This window comes from Aphelocoma coerulescens, chromosome 10, assembly GCF_041296385.1.
Source record: "Aphelocoma coerulescens isolate FSJ_1873_10779 chromosome 10, UR_Acoe_1.0, whole genome shotgun sequence".
Classification (NCBI taxonomy): Eukaryota; Metazoa; Chordata; class Aves; order Passeriformes; family Corvidae; genus Aphelocoma; species Aphelocoma coerulescens.
In genome coordinates, this window is record NC_091024.1 from 16,675,567 (window position 1) to 16,695,950 (window position 20,384).

A 20,384-nucleotide genomic window follows, 5' to 3' on the forward strand; every position below is an offset into this window, starting at 1 on the left:
GGTGAATGGGTAGTATTGCACTTGAGAACAGAAAAAATCTGTTTTTAATGTATAGATGCATGAATATCAGCAAAGGTATGTGCAGTTAGGAAATAAGACCAAAAAAAAAGTAATTAAACACAAGGAAGTATCCTCTAGTGTGACCTGTGTGTTTTGTGCAATGCTCCAGCTTTGGCCATGCCACTAAGATACAGGCACACTAAAGGCACGTGGTACTGTCTGAACACGGCCTTAATTCCAAGTGTGATTTGGAAGATGTGCTGTAAGAGAAAGCTGAAGGAACATTTTTAGACAAGACACAGTAAAGAACTAAGATCGACTCTTCCAGTATATAAAGTGCCTCCAAATTATAGCAATTTTTTACCTTCCCAGTCTAACCCCTTCTCTTAGAAGGTTCAATCAATTTAATAGCAGCAATTTGGCCCCGATTCTGATTCCATCTGCTGACTTGCCATTTACTGGAGCTACAATTTCAAGCGTGCTTCCAAGACACTGTGGATCTAATTGATTTCACTTTTGGTATCAGGGAGAATACCTCCTCTCTCATCACCTGATACAACACTACAGTAACACACAAGGTTTCTTAGGTAAATTTTTCTATTGTTCAAGTACCCTGGAATTTATCCAAATTGATAGATCAGATTATGTAAGTTACCTACAAGATCCAACCATCCACAGAACAAAGGCTCACAAAATACTCCAGCCTCCCCAGCACGAACAGGAACAAGCACTTAGAGATAAATGGTAGAAAAACCAGGTGTGGGAAGGGAGGATGGAGGAATCTAAGTAAGCCTTTTCCTACAAGGTCCACTTACTGGCTTAGTCAGATGATCTTGAAATAATGAGGAGATACATGGAATCCTACAGACTATAGGGAATTTAATACAACCTAACACTCTAGATATTGGAATTATTTTCCTTTAATGAGCTTTAACATACAAAACCTAAGACTATGTCACTTCAACATTAAATTATTATTGCATAAACTCTCTTAAATGCTTTGGACTATTTGGTCTCATCATACTCTTGGTTAAACTCATTTTTCAACATGAAACTATGGTAAATGCTCCTCAAGCACAGCAGCCTATTCTCTAACAAGTCTCTGAACATTACCATCTTTTTAACACGCTGAGTTTCAACAATTGTTAACAATATCATAAGAAAAGAAGATTAAAAAAAAATATATATACCCTTGCTGTAGCTTCATCCCAAAGCTGAACTGTCTTTACACATTCATGACCTGTACTGTCCTTTCTTTGGAACATCTTTTGATCCTGCTGCAGAGGGGAACAAAAATGTGCTTCAGATGACTCACAAAACAAGAATGCAGAATCTGTTGCTTAAAGGCCTTGAATGTCAACTTCAGGTTACATTTCAACATTTCTGTCCAACCCAACTGTCATACTTTCAAGAAACTTCCAGTACATCCTGTCATATATTCCCTTAGTTAGAAGTCAGAACCATAAATAAGTTAAAAGCATGTCTGGATCTCTAGTGAGTGTTAAATAGAAAAAAATTTACATGTTTTTCTTACCAAAACTGTAATTTTTAGAATATTTGCTTCATAGGAGGGATAACGCGTAAATTCTTCAAATAAGTAATCCCATTCTGTTGTTAAATGGCCTAAGATTTCCACTTCTTTCACATATATCACTCTCCTGTTCAAGAAAAAAAAAAGTTTGCACTCAATTTCTCCCTGGGACTAGAGCTTTTGCTAGAAAAACTAAACAAAATGAAAACATTTGTTTAAGAAGGCAATTTCTATGTGGATTAAAATATCCACTCAGTCACAGTGGACCTGTATTTCCTTAACACATTCTGAGACAATCACTTGGTCTTTAAAAGTCATAGATGATGTAAGATATCACACAGTATGAGCGGGCCAAGGGGGATCAGGAGAGAAGTGTACATTTATCTAAGTCTGCAAACAAACTAAATTGCTCAATTATGATTCATGGCCTTGAACAGTGCCTCAAAAAGCTTGTCCATCTGCAGCCTGAATTCTGAAGTGTGCTGATCATTATTTTAAAAACCACACTGGGAAGCTCCATGGTGTTATTATGGATGAGCCCCTCTCATACATTCAGCCGAGGTGCAAACTGGTGACCTATAGAATGTGGAAATCGTAATCCTTTTTGAGTTCTTAAACTCAAGACTGGTAACATCTTGAATTCTAAAATTTGTCTGATGAGTTAAATATTAATTTTCATGCTGGTACAAAGACTTAAGACTTCATTTAGAATATCCTTTCATTAACAAGGTTGCAAAAGTGTATTATCAAACCACTAGCTTGACTGCAAACCCTTATCACAAGCTTATTTGAAAAACCAAAACCAAAGTGAAAAACCAGAATATTTCCCTCCAGTATGATGAAAGGGTCGCTGCTCTCAGAGTAAACCGTCTTCCCAAATTAGTATCCAGCACTGACATCACAACTAGATTACATTTTCCATTTAGGAAACAAAATACTAAAAAAATCAAGAAGAAAATAGAGATGGAAACTAGGTAGGCAGAGAATAGCAATCAGTTTAGACTTAGCCATAGGTCTAATCCCCAAGTCGAAATCATGTCAAACCCTTAGAAAGCATTCAAAATTTAATACCTGTTGGTAACAATAAGGTTTGCTCTTCTGCCTCTTGGAATTGCACAGTGGTATCGATACACCTCTTTTTCCAACTTTCTGATGTGCAGCTTCTGAAACAGAAACAAAAAATAATTTGGGGGCTGTACAAAAAAAGAAAATCAAATGAAATTGGTGTCTTGAATTCAAAAGCCTTCTGAAAAGTTACCTCACTGTTAGTTCTGTAAAGTCACACAGAGGTTCTCACAGAGCTCTCAGTCCTAAAGCTGAGTCACTGAAATGTCTGATCCGTTCCACTCAATGGTGGAACACTGACACTGCTGTATCAGACCAATTCTCCAGCTTTAACTTCTTTCCTGCACCAGTAATTGTTTAATAATGTTCATTGTGCTACACCCCACGCTGCAGGCTTCATTCAAGAGTGAAAACCCTGCAAAGGTCATGTACCCTTATGAGGTTCATGACCCAGACCCTCAGAAAGATACCAAGATACAAATTCTCAATGCACCTCAAGATCAGGTTTCTGAAGCACTGAGCAGATATGACTTTGCAACACCCAAAATACACAAAGGTGTATGAAAGTGCAAGACAAAATTACTCATCATGTTTTGATTAGACAACTACAACTCAAGTGACAACCTAAAATCTAGAAAAAGTTTTGAAATAAAGCACTGAAGTACTCCTAGGATTTCTTTTGGCAATTAATCACTGATTTTTTTTCAGATTTCCCATTCTGTACATACTCTTTGACTAAACTAAAATGTTTCCTAGAGCATGTCACCAGGATTACAACATTCCATCAACAACACAGACCAGCACAGAAGACAGGCTCACAGTCATCCCCACATCAAGCTCCCAATAACACTGGATTAAAGGCAGCAAGACTCACTGAGTGACACCTGAACGTCTTTGTGGGGAAGGAATGCACATAAAAACATCATGCAGCAAAAGATAAAAGTATGAAATTAATAATATGCTACCAGTGGGAACCCAGCCTCAAAGTGGGTACGAGAATAAATCTGTGTCAACTACTGGTTTTGCTAATATGCAAAAAGTCTTTTAAAAAGACACTTATAAATAGTGTTTAATTAGCAAAAATTAGCAAGACAGTTATATAAGCATAAAGTCAATGCATATTAGCTTTGTACCCTCTAGGTCAATACAACCACTTTTTTATGATACAACCTGTTCTAAGGGAAAATGGGCAGCTCCTGTGTAGGAACATGGGAAAAGTAAGAAAGAATGCCTGGGTGCAGAATGCCTGCACTTCAGATCAACCTTTAGCAAGTGCCTGCAAAGGGGTGCCCCAAAATTAGTTTGATATTCTTCAGAGCAAAAGTAAGATGACTTTCAGTTCATTTAACAGCTGTTACTGTGGAATTCAGCCTCTATAACAGTAAATTCCTCAAGTTGTTTCTGACAAACTAATAACAATGAGCTAAAGAGAAAGGACTAAACCTTCAGTGTGTTTTCAGTTAGTTCTTGTAAATAGCCATTTCCTTTTGTCTTTCCATAGATGGACCCAGAAAACCAATGAGATGATCATAGAGGCTCCACTTGACTCCACAGCTGTCTGTGATCAACAGGTTTAACTCTATGCAGTTTAAGTAACCAAAATTGAAAGATCAGCTTATATAAGAATCAATTAAAAGAAGGTTCAACTTTTTTTTATATTTGCATTTTATTTTCATATATTCAAAGTTCAACAAACATCTTAAAGCATCATCATACATCACAACTGACTCCAAAAAATCTTTTAATCTCAAAAGTATATGAATATTCAAGAGCTGAAATCAACAGCACAGTGCTTTCCTGGACTTGCTCTCTAGTGGTGTTATGTTTTGAAATACATTTTAATCCAGTATTTTTCAGCAACCAAAACCATAGGGTAAACCAACATCTTCTATAAAAAAATATCCCTTTCTTACCATCTTAAAAATTTCTGAAACTGTACAAAGTACATGAAAGGAAAAAAAAGACACCAGAAAGACTGCTTATCTCAAAGTGTCTTCAAAACATTAGAAGAAACATGGCAGCATATGACTAAAATGAAAATATGAACTCACATTTATACCTGACCCATAGCTGTTTCAAAAACAAGTAAAAAAATTAAGAAATAGAAAACCCACCACCATGTGAAGACTGTAATTCAAAGGCTGCAATCCATATTCTGGATCCTTTTGTTGAATATGAAGAAATTAGACATGCCACATATTTAAACAGATTTATTCATAAGCATGTTTCTCTATTCAAACTCAAAGCTTCGGAAAGAAAGCCTGTTTCTCCTAACTTCAGAAACAATCCCGATAGTATTTTTAGATTTTACATGCAATATGTTACCAAAGTAAGAGTTCCCACTGAGGCCTGTGCCTAAAAGATGCAGTATTTCTCAGAGCTCTTCTCAATACACCTGATAGATTATGTAGAAAGGGGGTTGCACTTGATGTTAATTACTCCATGATCTGCACACTCTTAAAATTCAGACATCTTTATCAAAAGCTGTTATTTTTATGAACATACTAGAGCACTTTGAAGAAATTAACTCATTCTTATTTTACATGGAAATGAAAGAACCAGTGCAAATTTACACAGCAGAACAGTGAGTCAACCAGAAATAGAATCTGCAGTTTCCAGCATAGTCTACACTCTGCCACACAACACTGTCTCACCACCCTGCCTCAATTATTCATGAGGTGTTCTGCATTCTTTATAAAGCTCCATGCTTTAACTGGGAAATGAAACAAAGTAATGCCACGGGCATTGAATAATGTATGAGTGACATCATGCCAGCCCTGAGGAGCTGGGTGAGCAGCAGCCCCTCACCGGGCACAGTCCCTTCAAGCACACAGCAAAGCCCCGCCATGCCAAAGGCTCCCACCACCTGCTCCAGCAAACCTCAACTTAAACACTCCTCAGACATGATTAAAACTCATGAGAGCTGATTCCTTGGAAAACAATTCTCCTCGAGCTGCCCTACTTGTCCTTTGAGATCTCCAGCTATCCTGTGTGCTTCTATTTAACACTCATCCTCGCACCGTGAGCCGAGGCACAGCCCGCAGCACGGCAGATCTGACTTCCCTTTGGGTTCTGAGCTGACTGAGCACATCCCTACACAGCCCACATACACCAGGTGCAGCCCTTCTGCCACAAGGAACTGCATTAACAAGTTTACACAAGTGAGCTGATCTACTCCACCTGGTACAGTCCTCAGTTTGTACCAAAAACCCCCCTTCCCTGTGGAACAAGTACCTTTTCTTTTAAAACCTACATGTTTACTCCTCCTAAGACAAGCTCTAATGCCTGCATTTCACACACAAGAAATTAAGTGAAACATTTTTCCATCCAATCACTGGATGGCATTGAGACATCTGTTCCTTAAGGTAACTTTACAAGGTTTCCACCCTGTGAGCCTGTATTTGTTTTAAAAGGACATAAGCATTAAATGTAGTTTAAGTAGGTGAGAAGGTGTGGGTTCTGGTTAAACTACTTGTAAGATAGGATCAAAACTGATCCAAAAATAAACAGCACTTAGACCTACTGTGATTAAATTTGTAAATGCACATAGAATTGACTTTCTGACTCATCTTTTTCATTAAATATCCAGTTTCATGTAAAGACACTGTCCTGTCTTGCTTCTAATTCACATTAGAAAACAAAGCCTTCCCAACAGTGACCTCTAGCACAAAAATCAAAATCAGTTAATTAAACCTCTCCTGTATTTCATTAAGTGATTCGTTGAAAGAAACAAACTATATTTAGTGAACTATACAGAGGATTCATTCCTGGTTTGTATCCAGTTCCAATCTACACCATTTAAGAAAAAATACAAACACTAGATGTGGAGGAACTGCATAATAGTAAAAAAACCCCAAAACTCAAGAAGAAAAAATTTGGCCTGCTTAGTATAGCACAACTTAATTTCATTTAATCAGCCAAAAAAAATTCGCTAAATGTTTTTTTGAACAATTTAAAATTGACCATTAAATTCTAAAAGGCATTACCAGCAAAGATGCTTCTGTTCAACATTTTTTCCCATGTGATAGGTGAAAAATTTGCTCCGACACCAGCTTGTTAAGCTTAGCTTGCTAATTTATAAGATGCTGTATTAGTAATGAAATTTATGGCATCCCTTAGTTTAGAAATATATATATACATACTTTTTTAAAATATATATGTGTGTGTGTGTGTGTGTGTGTGTATGTGTGTAAATTCCTGTTAAGAGCTGAAAGCTCACACGTGTTTATGTTGAAGAGCAAAGCCCCTGAAGATTCTGTGAATGAAAACCGGACACAGCTAAGCTGGCTGTATACTTTAACTGAGAAATGTTCATAAAGAACCAGTAATAGTAACTTGAAGGCATAGTGGGTCAGCAGATATGCAGCTGACAGGCCTATGGTATAGTACAGAAACCACAAGTACAGGTTTTCTCAGCATTTATATGAAAACAGTACTTCTAGATCATGAAATTATAAGCATCTTCCCTGAAATTCCACTCAATATCACTATTTTAAATATTGCTCAAGATGTTGCTCTCCCCCTCTGTCCAAAGCTCTTAGCTCTAGGAGAACACCAATAAATAAATGAACTCCAGATCTAATCTACTGTGATTCTTTTTTCCAGGTGCCTTCTGTTGCTGCCATTCATAAGGAGCTAAGCATCCCTAGAAAAACAAATATACAGGAAACCCTCCCTGTCTCTCCTATCTGAGTCACTCATCTAATCTTACTGAGGATGATTATTCAAGTTTGTTTTCTTAGCCTGGACAGCATGAAACACCACTTTATTCAACTGCTACACAGAAAAGATATGGATGAAGGGGAGAAGACGGTAAATGCAATCATGCCCTTTATCTAAATACTTAAGGCAAATAAAAAAACCATGACAGAAATAGACAATAAATATGGAAAATGTTTACTCCATTATTCCAGTTCTTGCTGCATGCCAGGAGAGAAGGAGAAAGAAAAGAAATGTTATAAATAGAACAGGGAATAAGGATTAAAAGACCATCTACAAGCAAGTAGCAAATATCCAAGTTTTGATCTTAAAATATTAATATAGGCAGCTATTTTACTCTAACTTTTTAGCAACAGAATAACCATTTAAAGGTAAGTTTTAAGAACATGAAGTATGAAATACAAACCAGATTCTGACTATCTAGAACTTGAAAACTCATGTTATTCATCTTCCATATGTTAGGCACATCCACATGAGAAAGTAGGCTAAATGTCCACACAGTGCCTGTAGCTACGACAGATTGCTATTATGAATAACATAAGGAAAAACCAAACAGTGGTAGTTTGAAAATTCATGCAGTTTTTTGAAGTGCTGATACAACCAAACAATTCAAGCTCTATTAATCTTTTTTAAAAGTTGCTTAGTTTGTAAACCAACCCCAGCTTTGTTATAAAAACAAAAAATTTGGAACTATCAAAATGGAGTTTTTGCCACATATTTAAAATCTTAATCCTAATAATTCTTAATCCTACTACCTCCTTCCATAGCATGAGACTTGATTACAGAACATAAAATGGAGAAGACCATATAACAGCAATGCTGCAGTTCCCTTTTTGTATTCAGCTTACTCCAAGCACTGGGCCTCCCCTGCTATCCAGGCTTGCCTTATGAAATAGGCTGGGGCAAATTTTACTTCAAATAATGACTGCTGCAGATTGATTGCAACTTAATCCTTTAGGAACCCTGGAGGTTAGAGAATTTTAACGGTGTTTACAATGCAAAACATACCTCAAACAAATCATACCCCTCAGCTTCCACCCTGTTGTAGGGCCGAATGATGCCATCTTCACGGATGAGGCGTGGGGGACGGAGATTTGACACTTCTTCCGTTGATTCTGCCACCCTGCCATAATGCAACAGGATTCTGGTAAGCTTCATACAATCCTGAGTTTCATCAATACACCTTTAAGAAGTCACCCTTTCACTTGCCACACATCCCACTTACACATCCTGCCTATCCTGCAGATGTAAATAGTAAAGACACACTGATAATAATAAATCAAAAGTAGCAGTAGCCAATTAAACAGCTACAGAATAAGCTTGAGAACTTTATTCCCAAATGCAGATAATTTAGTAAGGGTTCTCAAGTTTATTGACACACTATCCAAAGGTCCCTTAAAACACATGGAGCCCCTGATGTGCACTGCTAACCAAATTTCAAACTGGGAAGTTTTACTCTGAAAATTTCAGTGGTCTATTTTTCATAGTAAATTTAACTGACATTTGTCATCAGGGGAAGGAGCAAAAGGAAAAAACTGATTAGTTATTGTCTACTTGAACTTCAACTCTGCAACGTTCTCTGAAGCAGCAATTTCCTCATCATCATAAAATACATCTGTTACAGGCTACTGGACATTTCTCAACCCCACATATCATCCATCCTGCTTTTTGTATTTAACAGATAATCATGTGGCACTACTGGAACACTTTACCACCTGATATCCAACATAGGGGGAGTACTTCACAACCTCCTCTTGGCATTGTACCTTTGAATTCCCTGGAAGGTACTGCTTGCCATATCTACAATGCCTCCCGTCGGACGGGCTACCACTCCTACAAGCCCCTTTCCAATTCCTTTGAAGAATCCAGCTGCACCTTCTTTTTTAGCCCCTTTAAAAGAAAGGAAACAGAAAAATAAATGTTTTCATGACCTACTTGAAGACATTAACAACAGAATGAAACCATTACTGCTACAGGGGAAATGTTTTGTATTGGACACAGCCCACAGCCATTGATTGCAGAGTCCTATTGTACAAAGAGCTGTCTGTGGAAAGTCACCCACTGCCTCCTGGTGTGCTCAGACACACCACTGTTCATTAATACCTTACCAGCCTCTGAAGGGCCCAGAACTGAGATGTCATCAAGATTCTCCTTCTCACACTTTCAGTCTGGATATAGGCAGGCCATACATCAGTTTTTCGTAAATTAACATTAATAACAAAATATTCTGAAGACACTAAGATGCACAAGTATGATAGAAGTTAACTACTTCTAACTCAAAATTACATGGGTCTGGTGATATATAACTATGGAAGAGTCAAAAGAGTGTTCAGAAAGCAGCTGTGCTCATCCACCAAAGAGACAAGGACTATATATCAAAGTATCACCCAAAAGCTATAAAATGCCACACAGTAACAATTGACTCCCAACATTTACATCACTGTGACTTTAAGATTAGTAAGAGGCATTTTATCCTGGGTGTTTTTTGTATCATATTCGTGAAGTAACAGGAACAAATACTGACTTCAGGCATAAGACCAAATTTGCTTTTTAAGATTTCTCTGACTTTTGGAGTCACAAAAAATTTTTTCAGTTGGTGATTTTTACTTTATTATTTTTACTACCTTTATTCTGGCTTCAGACAATAAATTGAGTACTACAGCAGGCCTAACAAAATACATCACAGAGACAACCACTTCTTAACTCATACAAAGTTCTAAAAGGTGGTAAAGCCAATAACAGATCTAAAGATATTTGAGGAAATCATCGTGTCTGTTCACATTTGAATAAGAAACATACAAATCTTGCTATGCCTTAGCATCATCACACTTAGATTGATATTTCTTAACATTACAAAATAAATTGCAGAGTACTGAGAAACCACTTAAGCTGGGCAGTGCAGCCTTCGTGCTTACCTTCTACTGGTTTAGTGATGATGCCTGTGACGCCTCCAACAACACCCTAAAACAAAGATAATTAAGTTAATAATTAATGAGAAACTGGAATGCTGCCAGTCCAGCTGGGCAACCTGTTGTCTCAGATACTTATTTTAAAACTTTATAATATAAAGTTCAGTATCAGAAACACTGTTTAGCTAGGGCTTTTGGCTTTGTTTTTTCTCTTACTCTGTATTTTTAAGAAAACTATAAATGAGGGAAAGACTTGACCTTGCAGTCAATTCTGTCATTCAAGAAAGGATCCAGTTATTTTAATTACCTAACACATTTGTTGAGCATGAGTAACTATTTATTTATTTATACAATTCACAGGAGAAATTGGTGTTATTTCCTGTTCAAGATCCTAACTTCAGTTCCTCAGGCTGACCAGAAACATGACCTCAAACTCTACAGCTGAAGCACTACACTGAGTCTCCTCCATACCCACTGCCTGTTTGTCTTTTCTGTTTAGTTTAGTTGACAAAGAAGATACAAAACTTTCTAGCAGGTAGTTTTCGAGCATGGATCCCACGCTGGCACATCAAACACTTATCTCCAAATCCATACCCGTAACAGGCCTTTTCCTCCTTTGGCCAGGCTCTCCCCAAAGTCTTTTGGCTGCCGACCCATTTCCTCTCTCCTTTTCTGCTGAAATTCTTCATCCAGAGTAATGGCAGCCAAGCCTTTGCCAACAGTACCAGTGATCCTGGACACCATCCCTGCTGCCCCACCTGAGGGAACAGGGCACAAAGCAAAAGTTTCGTGCTTTCACAGCTAAAGAGTAGACAATACACAGGAAACCAAGAAGTTCATAGCAATTTCCCTTCATATTCAGTTTAGATATGATGAATTTACACAGAGCAAATACCACACGTTGTCCAGAAGTGTGAGAAGACTCCAGAACCTGGTCTGATACCCATAGAAACAGCAATAGGGAACACCTGCATCACTTCACTACATGTTATATACTACATTGGATGAAAGAGTGCTTTCTTTAATTACTGTTAAGACATAGCTAAAAAAAAATATCTAAGGTCATTGTAACAGAACATTTCTCAGGCTTCTCCAGACTATTGAAGTTATGCTTTTTATTTATCCAGAGCATGTTACTAATTAAGTTATATATGCAATGTTTCTCACTTTGGTTGCTCAATCTACAAACAGACATTTAAATGGACTCAGGTAAATTATGTATGAATGATCTGCATCACAAATACTGACAACAGTATGACAACCTTAAATACTCGTGGTATTTAGAAAAATAGAAAATAATGTGGGAATTTACCAAAAGAAGAACAGTATGACACATACCCACTGTGTGCCCAAGAAGACTTCTAACACCAATTACAAAGCCTTCAGCAAATTCTTCAGGTCCTTGAACAGCACCCTGAAAATGAAGTTTATTATGAATAGCAGAAAACTATGCAATTGATGCATTTGTTTCAAGAAAAGCTAGCAATTCCTTTACACTGATGCATGTAAGGCCATTTGAATAGGTTACTTCTTTGAAGCTCACATTAAAAAATGACTGCTGCCTGCCTGTTCAGGGTGTGGAGTACAGTGACACCAAAACTATAATCCTACCAGTACATGCAATCAGCCTTCTATAAAGACACAGTTAAAGAATCACGATTAAAGGAAGTCATACCTGGAATGGCTCATAGAAGAAAGCTTCAACTCCCTCAGACAAACCTCTGATTAAACCAAATGGATTTCCAAGAACATCTAATCCAAGTACAAGAACATACATCTGTTTCAGGAACTAAATGATGAGAGGGAAGAAAAAAGGCAAAAAACAAAAGCAGTGTTACAAGCTGCTGTCACACACATCAGAAACCAAGGCTGGTACATTTTTTTAATTTACTACCCAAGTAGGGTATTAGAGTACCCAACTAAGTATTTGGTGAAGAAAAATAAAATCTTCTTTAAGGTACATACTCAAAATTTTACACAAAGGCTTGACTAAATAAACTTACCTGTTCACTATAATGTCTAACAACTCTCATCCTCAGTTGATCCCTCTTATAGAACTGGTACTTAATTTCAAAGAAAGCAAGTCTGAAAGACAAGTAGTTATACATTAGTTAAAGATACCCTTCCTCATTCAAATACTTCTCTGCTTTCCTTCAGATAATCCTGAAGACCAATTGCCTTAAAAAGGATCCCAAACCCCAACTTCCCTCCATTCCTCCCTTTCCCCTAAGGCTGTATAAGCTTATACTAGAGTCAGTCAGCAAAGTTTACCATGGATCCAATTATTAAGTGTACAAAAGCTTTAGTCAAAGAATTAAACAAAAAAAACCAAACAAGCCCAGTCAATTTTATTCACTTACTTGAAAATAAGATCATCCACATCTGTTAGAGTAGCTCCAATACTTTTCAACAGCAAATTCAGAGAATGGATGGCTATCATTTCTTCCCCCTTATCTGATACTTCTCCACCAGAAGCCAGAGACAAACTCAAATGCAACTGTCAAGACAGAATTAGTAAAAGACAACAAATCAAGACCCAAGAAAAGCCAAACCAGAGCAGACAGGTTGCGTGGTGCACGTGTAAAAAAATCAGTGGTGAAAGTGGAGGAAAGCCATAATTTCTACTACTGATGATTTTTCTTCCCTTGCGCCAAAAAAACCTAACTGCTTCAAGAGAGACATGAAGGTAATCCCATGAAAGTGTATTTTAATACAAGTTATGATACATTACTTGGATACCTTCAGGCCAGTATTTTATCTTGCTTTCAGCATTATTATACCCATTGATTCTTCCCACTTAGTTATGGTTAAAGGTCTATTTGTACTCGTGGGCAACAAAGGAAGTTTTCCAACAAAGTATTAAACTCTATAGAATGTAAAATCCCCACTAGGGATGTATTTACTGTAATGAACTAATTGGATGTTTGATTAACCAATAACCTCTCTACTACATACCTTAATTGGAGAAATATGGAAATGTTCAAAGAAGCTGAGCATTGACAGGTCTGTTAGGGAAGACTCCATTAGCTCGGTGTTAAGTGCATCCACATCTTGCTGAATTAATTTAGACTGGTATCATCATTTGAAAAAAAAAAAAAATTTAATCTCATCCACTATATGTAATACACTTAATCATATTGTATCTAAATGTGTTTTTATAGATATATAAATAAACAGTAGAGAAAATAATCATAGTCAAATACAGTTAACTACTTAAACAGGAGTGTACTAATGAATCCAAGAATTAAAGAAAAAAACAACCAATCCACAACATACACAAAACTTCTGGGTGATTTTTTCATTTTATGTTATTTTGATATTCACCTACATTCCTCAATCATTTAAGGTCCCATTCCAGCAAAAATCAATTTCTCTCATACATTACCCTTTGTCTTTCAGCTTCTGGGTCTGTAGACGGAGTGAAAAGTTCACTAAGTGCTCCTAAAAATCCTTGATCAATTTTAAGTGCCATTTCCTGGATAAGAACCATGAAGTACCTAAAATGTGAAAAACAGTGTAGACTTTTATAAATTTAACTTAAATATTACATGCTTACCCTACACAAGTGAAGTCTTCCTATGCAATGTCACATATTAAGATTTACAGCCCACAATATCAACTGTCAGTTTATAGTTAGAAGTGCTTACTGGCCAGCTCTGTACAGTAAACAGACACAACTCTGATACTGTAGTACAAGAAGGAAAGAATTCTGATTACAAAGGAATGTGCATAACAGTCCCTTCGTCTGGGGACTTCCCTATTTTCTAAAAGTAAATTCCTTTTTGAACAATGGTTTTTCACTGAAGACATTTAAAAACTCAATCCAAAGTTAAGAGTTGTTTGGATAGGAGAACAACCTTTTTTCTAAAGTTCCCTTTCAAAATATATTACATCCCTAATATCAAATTACAATACACTATTACACTCACTTGAATTGCAGGACTTGGCTGTATTCATTGAATCTAGTGATGATGCTGATGTCAATGAAGGGTTTTGGCTCTAAAGAGAAAAAAACACTTAAAAATAAGTTGCCAAGCTCCTACTTTCAAGGCTGAATAAATCTGATATTACTATAGGCCTTCTCTTACCTGAATCCAAAGCAATCGACTTGGGAGGAGCTACAGGGTGAAATACAACAGGAAACATCGATCCTGGTAATTGATTATCAACCTAAAAAAATATTGCATAATTACAGGAATATTTTAGTGACATGAAAATCAAACACAATTCCCATTTTAGAAGGCTTGAGAAACTTGTTAATAAATTGTGTTCAAGAAGAACGTCCTACTTATTTGGGTGGAAGGAGGAAAGAGCGAAAGGATTACTCTGAAATCATCATGGCATGTTACGCATTTAGTTATAAAAGGTCAGATGGTTGCAAGTACTTCACAAGGGATGCTTAGAGAGGTTCACACCCACAAAGACTCACTTACAAGGTGTGCAGCTGATGGTATACGTTGACTGTATAGTGAAAACTACCTTCAGGCAAAAGTAAAAACTAAATGAAAGATGAAAGGAAAGAGCAAACTTCCCCACTAGCTGGTCAGAAAAAGCACCAGGGTCCTCAGTGAAGGGAGCAAATGGAGATGAAGATGGCAGTGATGATGACTCAACATTATTTCCCTCCAGCACTGAACGCTTCTCACTAGTACCGGCTAAAGTGCTCTACTGGCAAATTTAGCAACACTATTAGTACTGACTGGACTATGCTGATCTGCTGCAAGACTTCCACATTAATTCAGTGTTCATATTACATGTAGATACATTATTGCATGCTATTTCAGCATATTTAAATGTCTCTTCTCTACTTCCCATTAGTTTTTGTACTAAAAGTCTCTAAACCTCTAGATATACTCTGTAGAATAATGTTACACTTTGGTATAAAAACTATAGTAAACAAATTTTGAAAATGGTTGAGGTCTTTGTTTTAAAACAGCAAAACATAGCTCTTTAGAAATAAACTCTCCATCATAGCACCCTGCTTGACATTAGCCCACAGTTTTTTGGAATTTTTTCCATACTACTTGCAAAATCCTGGGATGACATTTGTGCAGTACTTTTCCATCACAGCACCCCTGCTACTCTGATGCAGTGAGTAGAGAACCACATGCATAAGATTTGGAGATACTTCTTCACATAAATGAATAAAATCAAAGCCTTTACGTGTCTGTTTAGTTTCTAAACCAGAGGAGGGCTGGTACCTGCAGCCAGTACAACTGAGCCCGTAAGCTTCTTTGGTGCAGTGACTGTTTGAATTCAACCTGAATTCCTGACAGGAAGCTACGGCGGATGCTGCATCTGACTGGGAGACGCATTTCCATTGGAAACTTGCTAAAATTCACCTGCAGATATAAGAAACCAGAGCTAAGGTACAGTTTAATTTGGGAAACAATGGAAAGTTACATTGCTAGTTAACAGACTAGCAAATAAAAGCTGTGTTTTTCCTTATTTCATTATCAGATCACAAGGCTACTGAATTTCTCTATTTCTCTATCTATTATCTGCATGGTAAGTAGCAAAAATCACAAGCTAGTCCAATAACTACTGCAGTGGTCAAACCTCAAGTATTCAAAGAGCTGAAGGTATACATATGCTTTTCAAATGAAAGGATGATACAAGAAAAAAGCCTGACTATGGTACTATAAAATGGCTGTATTGGACTTAGCTATTTGAATACACTGTTTATGCATGGAATACAGGTATGTATAATTAATGTAACAAGCTCAGGTAAGTGGATTCATTTCAAGAGTCCTTCAACACTGCCAACTCCTTTACTGTATCAAGTAATGGGAACTGCACCTTATTAAGAAGTTAAAACCAAAATTCCTGCAAAGAATTTAGGGTATACCAAGCAAATATAGGTTCGCAACTAACATGCAGACACCAAGCAACCTTTTCTACCACACAAAAGAAAAATCCTTTGAAATTCTTACTTCACAATACAAGTCTGGATAATACCTCAATACTGCCTCAGTATCCCCACAAGACAAAAACATTCTACTGTGTAAAATGTGTAACTATTTAAATAAAAATCTTGCCTCTTGTTTCTGTTTCTCTTCACACAGCATCTACCCCAGCTTAGCAAAACAGAAACCTGTTTTAACTGTTGCACATGTTCTGCAAACATTTAAACACTGAAACTCAATACATACCTCAGTATTGCTGTCCAGCTTGTGCCAACCAGGACCCTGGAAAGCAGTCTTGGAGAGATACTTTTGATAGGCTTGCTCCAATAGGTTTATTTGCTTTTGATTAAATGGTTTCCATTTTTGCCTTGGTTTCCGTTCCCAAACAACATCAGAACTACAAGACAAATAACAAAATTAACAATTTCAGAGTACTTATACCTTTCCTGTGTATGCAAACCATATAAAATATATTCTTTCTAATTTCTCAGGCTCAAAAAAACCTATTATGTCTTTTTTTAATATAACCTAAAAAAGGAGACAGTTAAATCCTATTAGTTCTAATTCCACAATAGGAGTAAATCAAAACTTAATTTTAATTAAAAGGTTTCTCTTAATATAACTTGAAACATGTCCCCTTCCACTCTCTTACTGAAATTATAATATGCTATCAAATTTTGATTATCCAAAGGAATATTTACACTTCCATGTGCAGTACCTAGTAATTCCTATATAAGAGATTTCTTTTTTATTTTCATTGTTAACTAAAGAAAGTCCAAGACTATGGATTGACAAGTTTATTTCTTGATCAGGTTGCTCCAGCTCCTCTGCTTGTCGTGCTTTAGAAACCAATGCCACATCATCTGTGAAAAGCAGCACTCGCTGGCGTCCATCCAGGAATGACACCCAGTGAATTTGAGTATTTGCATTGTAAGGGAACTGGCCACAGTCATCCTGTATGAGGGGAAATAGAAAGTATACTACATGAGTAAATCCCTGATGTTGCTCTATATTTATAAGCAAGTTTATAGACACACACAAACCAGAATTCAGTATTTTTTTCTGTTTGTTCAGTTCACTGCACCAAGTGCTGACTTGGTTGAACCTTATATCCTAACACTAAAAAAGTTGGAGGTTGGGATATTTTTTTTCCCCCTTTTGTAAACTAAACATTCCAGCAATACTTGTGGTTTAGAATAATATTGGCAATCATGAGGGGAAAAAAGGCCTTCAGAGCAAAGCAAAAGGCTTGGAATCCTACGTGATGGCAGAAGAAAGCAATAAATCATATACCATGAGACAGTAAAACCAGACAATTATTAAGATCTCTGCTCTTCTAAAACAGATACTCCTTATTTTTTAATCTGTAAGGCAAAATTGAGATAATTAAAGCCCTTTTCCCAAAAGCCCCAGAGAATCATGGATGTAACCATAATTACATGGTACGGAAATTGGTTTCAAACTAAAATCATTTTTAAACATGAAAAATTTGACCCAAGAAAGGGCTTATACAGTAAAGCACAGTGTAATTGGTTCTGTCAAGCTTGCTTTCCTGCCCCTTCTTTTAGCTACTAAATTTTTAAAGTTTTGTTAACTCAGTGCTACTCAACAGAAAAATCAAGCCATCTCTGAAGAATTCATTTTAGTGTAAGGTGCAAGTGGGCAGCTAATTAGAGACAAACACACTGGACTTTATTTAATCTAAACATCTAAAATCTTGCTGCTTGACAGTAGCTATAAAGTCTCTTACAGGATGAGACAGATGCAAAGTTACTAAGGACGCTTTCTCCCAGACAGTTTTAATCTTGGAATAGTCCTAAATTAGTTCAGCATTTACTTCTCCCCTGACGAAATTTACCTTAAGTAGGTCATGTTCACCAAAACTTTGGGAGTAGCCCCAATTCAATTTTCTTGGTTTGGTTGGATCTGTCCAGGCAAAGAGGCAAACTTGCCTTGGTTTCAACTCCATTTCCTCTAGTAATCCACTGCAGGTTAAAAGAAAAGGAGAAAATAACAGCATCCACTGGTTAAAGGCACTGACAGAAGTGGTGCAAACAAATCCCAGTGCTAAATACTTCACCCCTCCAACCTCCAAGGGTGCATGAAGGGCTTAAGCTATTCACCCCAGACAAGTCCAGCTGTAGGTTCATCAGCTCTTGGTGATATCCCCGTGATAGATATCTTGGTGATATTTAACCAGGATATCCCCTGGTTAAATAACCAGTGAAGAATTGTTTCTTTCACATACCTCTGTTTGTATCTGACAGAGTCCCATGGGGTGTGGTTAACAATCAGAGCTGGGGCAGCCCCCTGGTGGTAATCTGTGAAGCTTATCACAGTAGAATGCTCCAAGACATTCACATCTACCAGCAAGCCCCCATTCTGGAGAGGAAGACAGACAAAGCCCAATATTTGTTCTATGCATTAATTCAAGTTAGAACTATAATAAGTATTATCTCCAAAGACTTGTCTGAACATGGTACATTTATAAACACATTTCCTAATGCTAGGCTAGAGTGAGCTCTGAAATTACAAGGTTTTTCATTTGAGTCATAAATTAATTTAGCCATGAACTGTATCTCCAACATGTAAGAGCTTATAAGAAATCCTAAAATAGAATGTATTTTTGGTTACCTACTTAAACAAACTGAAGGTACCCAAGACATACCCTCTGCAAAAAGCCCAGATGTCAGAGGTGCAGTATACCGTTGTAACTTAATAGCAGTAGGGCTGTTCAGTTTCCTCTTAAGCTTGTCACAAGTAAATCAACTTTACAGAAAACATTAACACCACTGCAAACTTGATTCAGAACCCTTTTAACGCAACAGAACTAAACGAAGTGCAGTGTACCCACACCTTAAGGCACAAGGTTTTCATCTTGATGATTTCAGTGTGTCAAGCTACAATGGGGCTAAAATGGAGTATTAAAAACAGACCACACAAAGTCAGTCTCACCAATTCTTCCAGTTTCAGCAGAGTACCATTATCCTGGGCTTTAAACAGGAATGGTTTGGATGAGCTTTCATAGCCAACTACTCTTACACAAAGTTCACCTGATGAGTTTTCAGGCCAGAATGGAAGACACTGTAAGATAAGAAGTACACTTTAACATTTCATATATGTTTAATATAGTAAGCCAGCAGTAAAACAAACAGGCTTGTTGTGACGATTTCACATACCTTAGTTCTTACCTAAGTATCTCCTGATTAACCTATCTATATCTACAAAGTTACCTAAACTGAAGGACTTGATTAATCTACCAACATATGCAACCTGTGCTGTTCAAGTTCCCTTGGGATGTGAAATATCCGTGTCATGCCACCAGAAGAGACAGCTTCCATAAGAGTACTGTTCTTCCCTTGAGTGATGCCTAGAGAGCAGCTGTTTGTCTACAATGACATCAAAAGCAAAAAACATGAAACATTACCTCTGAAGCCGAGATATAATTCCATTTATTAGTTGGAAGAGAACCATTAGGACCAATTTCTCCAACTTCAAGTTCCAGAGAAGATTTGTTTGCTATTGTGTAGAATGGAGTGAAGGTAACGATCCTGGTAAGGTTGAAACTGCTCATTTTAATGCTAACTCCAACCTGTTGAACAAGGAGAATTTGAGCAAATGATCAACAACAAGCTTAGAAGAAAAGTCAGGATGGAACAAATAGAAAAGCCAACATCAGCGTAATTACAAAGCCTAACACACAATACTCCTGTTCTGACCACCTGAAGTAAAAGCACCAAACATGCAGTAAAACCAGCAGATTATGCAACACAACTAACACAAGAGCAAAGTGAGAGGTTTAGCTGTAGCATTTTGCAGCTGTAGTTTTTGTGGGGAAAATCCACCAGAAATCCCTCTAGAATAAACCAAGACAACCTAAAATGACCCTTATTTTCAGAAAATTGTTAAAGAGTACATGAAAACACAACTCCCCACATATCTTTACTGTGCTTAGTTGTGGAAATGTAGTCTTGGATAAGGAGTGCAGATCTAAACACTTGCAAACAGTTGTGAGCAATTATCTCCACTATGCATGTTCACCACTGTGTTTGCAAACAGCTGAGTACTACGCATTTGTAGAAAAGAAGTCAAGCCAAAAGAACCCAGAGAGCTTCACAAATCACAGAAACAGGTCTTACCAGATAGTCCATGTTATTAGCTGAACACCTGACACATCCATAGCTTCCTACAGTATCAAGGGAAAAGCTACTGGACCAAGTGCTAGTTGAAATACAGAGCTGGATCTACACACAA

At 37.1% G+C, this 20,384-nt stretch overlaps 1 protein-coding gene across 6 annotated transcripts in view; it reads right to left on the minus strand.

Moving 5' to 3' along the window:
• VPS13C (vacuolar protein sorting 13 homolog C) overlaps positions 1-20,384 on the minus strand; it is a 74,366-nt gene that overhangs the window by 1,872 nt on the left and 52,110 nt on the right. For all 6 annotated transcript variants that reach the window (XM_069025865.1, XM_069025862.1, XM_069025860.1 and 3 more), the window contains 23 exons: positions 20,270-20,374; positions 19,558-19,722; positions 19,086-19,214; positions 18,379-18,512; positions 17,989-18,115; positions 16,849-17,084; positions 16,377-16,527; positions 15,426-15,566; positions 14,313-14,394; positions 14,154-14,223; positions 13,610-13,721; positions 13,180-13,293; positions 12,585-12,721; positions 12,228-12,309; positions 11,900-12,013; positions 11,563-11,638; positions 10,819-10,982; positions 10,231-10,276; positions 9,082-9,205; positions 8,324-8,438; positions 2,603-2,694; positions 1,535-1,658; positions 1,191-1,277 (listed from right to left, as the gene is read on the minus strand). In XM_069025865.1, the coding sequence (XP_068881966.1) occupies positions 1,191-1,277; positions 1,535-1,658; positions 2,603-2,694; positions 8,324-8,438; positions 9,082-9,205; positions 10,231-10,276; positions 10,819-10,982; positions 11,563-11,638; positions 11,900-12,013; positions 12,228-12,309; positions 12,585-12,721; positions 13,180-13,293; positions 13,610-13,721; positions 14,154-14,223; positions 14,313-14,394; positions 15,426-15,566; positions 16,377-16,527; positions 16,849-17,084; positions 17,989-18,115; positions 18,379-18,512; positions 19,086-19,214; positions 19,558-19,722; positions 20,270-20,374 (2,727 nt within the window). The remainder of the gene's footprint in view (positions 1-1,190; positions 1,278-1,534; positions 1,659-2,602; positions 2,695-8,323; positions 8,439-9,081; positions 9,206-10,230; positions 10,277-10,818; positions 10,983-11,562; positions 11,639-11,899; positions 12,014-12,227; positions 12,310-12,584; positions 12,722-13,179; positions 13,294-13,609; positions 13,722-14,153; positions 14,224-14,312; positions 14,395-15,425; positions 15,567-16,376; positions 16,528-16,848; positions 17,085-17,988; positions 18,116-18,378; positions 18,513-19,085; positions 19,215-19,557; positions 19,723-20,269; positions 20,375-20,384) is intronic.